The 2031-nt window shown below is 36.1% G+C and overlaps 1 protein-coding gene across 1 annotated transcript in view; it reads left to right on the top strand.

The window, feature by feature from the left end:
* The first annotated feature begins 613 nt into the window (after positions 1-613).
* Positions 614-2031, top strand: part of LOC117729579 (cell wall protein RTB1-like) — a 1692-nt gene continuing 274 nt past the window's right edge. The window contains exons 1-2 of the mRNA XM_034530797.1: positions 614-763; positions 1427-2031. The exon at positions 1427-2031 is cut by the window's right edge and continues 274 nt beyond it. Coding sequence (XP_034386688.1) covers positions 640-763; positions 1427-2031 — 729 coding nt within the window. The 5' untranslated portion in view covers positions 614-639. The remainder of the gene's footprint in view (positions 764-1426) is intronic.

Here is a 2031-nt window from a genome sequence, read left to right as displayed (position 1 = left end):
TCGTATGTGTACAGATTGTAAAGCCCTCTGAGGGGAGTTTGTAATTTGTGATATTGGGCTAAACAAAATAAACTGAATTGAATTGAATATATATATATATATATATATATATATATATATATATCTTCTATCTTTCAATAAAAAGAATTGCACACATGCCAAACTAACTCATCCTATTAGTTTAATGTAATGTGACAAATTTCTGCTTTTCTTAATTAAACTGAATAAAAACTTTAGGTTTTGGATTGTTAGAAGAATAAAACAAGACAAGACTTCACTTTATTACAATCCACAAAAAAATAAATCCATAATGAAACTAATCTTTTGAAATGTCTCGTTTACTCAAATTAACATATTTAATTCACATTCACATAAAAATAAAAATACAGTAAAAGTTTGAGAAGCTCAACATTTATTGATTAATAAAACTGTTGTGGATCATAAAGAATGAGATAATTGTTTTTACCTAAATATTACCATCTGGTATTTGAAGCTTCCTCCAGGTGTTTGGTTGTCACAATAACCGTCAGTCAAACACAACAACAACAACAACATGCGGCTCTGGGGAAGTAAAGAGGAAGTGGGCGTTATTACAGCTCCTAACGATGACAGACAGTTCTCTCCTTTATACTTTAGTCCATGCAGGGTTCCAGTGAGCAGCAGCAGCAGCAACAACAACAACAACAACAACAACAACAACAACAACAACAACAGTTGTTGATGGAGTCGTTCATGGTCGGTCTGATCCTCCTCTCTCTCAGCAGTGAGTCGCTTTATAATTTATTTATATTGTTAATATCTAAACTCTGTTTACACATATTCATTCATATTTTTAATGTCTTAACTCATATTTATTTATATAACTAATGTCTGAATCCATATTTAAAACTATTCATAACACAATACGCAGCAGCTGAAGATGTTTGTCAAATGAAAGCTTTCTGTCTGAAGAGAGACTTGTTTAAAGATTAATTAAAATGTTTAAAGATTAATGAAGGAAATTATATTCAGAGCTCAACATTTTATTACTTTTATTTAGAATTCAGTTTAGTTTAATCTTAATGTTTTGGTTCTTGTAGTGAAACTCACATTAAAGACAACTATTTGTATTTGTTTGTTGGTGTTTTTGGTTTTGTGTTTTAATTATTTCTATATAAACGTCTATATGTGTATACATATAGACGTTTATATAAATATGTATATATACGTATACATATATATATGTATATTTACATATATATGTATATACATATAGGAATATTATAATTACATAAATGCATATATAAATAATGTATATGTATATACATTATTATATATACATATATGTTTGCCTATATGTATATACATGTATACATATGTATATATACACATATATACATGTATATATATATATAAATATATATATGCACACTGTGTATTGTGTGAGTATCTTGCATTCAGGTTCGTGGGGGGAGGGGCCAGCCTGTGCATGTGAGGCTCGGGGAGGACGCCGCCCTGCAGTGCCCCCTGCTGGACACCTCCAGCGGCGCCTCCTCCACCCTCAGCTGGTACCGGGTGGCTGTGGGACGGCGACCCGAGCTGCTGCTGCCCGCCCGGTCCTCAGACAGCAGCTCCCGGGGGCAGCGAGTCTCGGCTGCAGCCGACGGCTCGCTGCTGCTGCGCCGCTTCCAGCACAGCGATGCAGCGGTTTATTACTGCGCCGTCACGCGGGGGGAGAGAAGAAGAAGAAACCACGTCGCTCAACCGGAAGTTGTACCTGAGTCTGTTACACCTGAGTCTGTTACACCTGAGTCTGTTACACATGAGTCTGTTACACCTGAGTCTGTTACACATAAGTCTTTTACACCTGAGTCTGTTACACATGAGTCTGTTACACATAAGTCTGTTACACCTGAGTCTGTTACACCTGAGTCTGTTACACCTGAGTCTGTTACACCTGAGTCTGTTACACATAAGTCTGTTACACCTGAGTCTGTTACACCTGAGTCTGTTACACCTGAGTCTGTTACACCTGAGTCTTTTACACCTGAG

This window comes from Cyclopterus lumpus, chromosome 4 (genome assembly GCF_009769545.1).
Source record: "Cyclopterus lumpus isolate fCycLum1 chromosome 4, fCycLum1.pri, whole genome shotgun sequence".
Lineage (NCBI taxonomy): Eukaryota > Metazoa > Chordata > Actinopteri > Perciformes > Cyclopteridae > Cyclopterus > Cyclopterus lumpus.
This window is presented reverse-complemented; position numbering and strand designations above follow the sequence as displayed.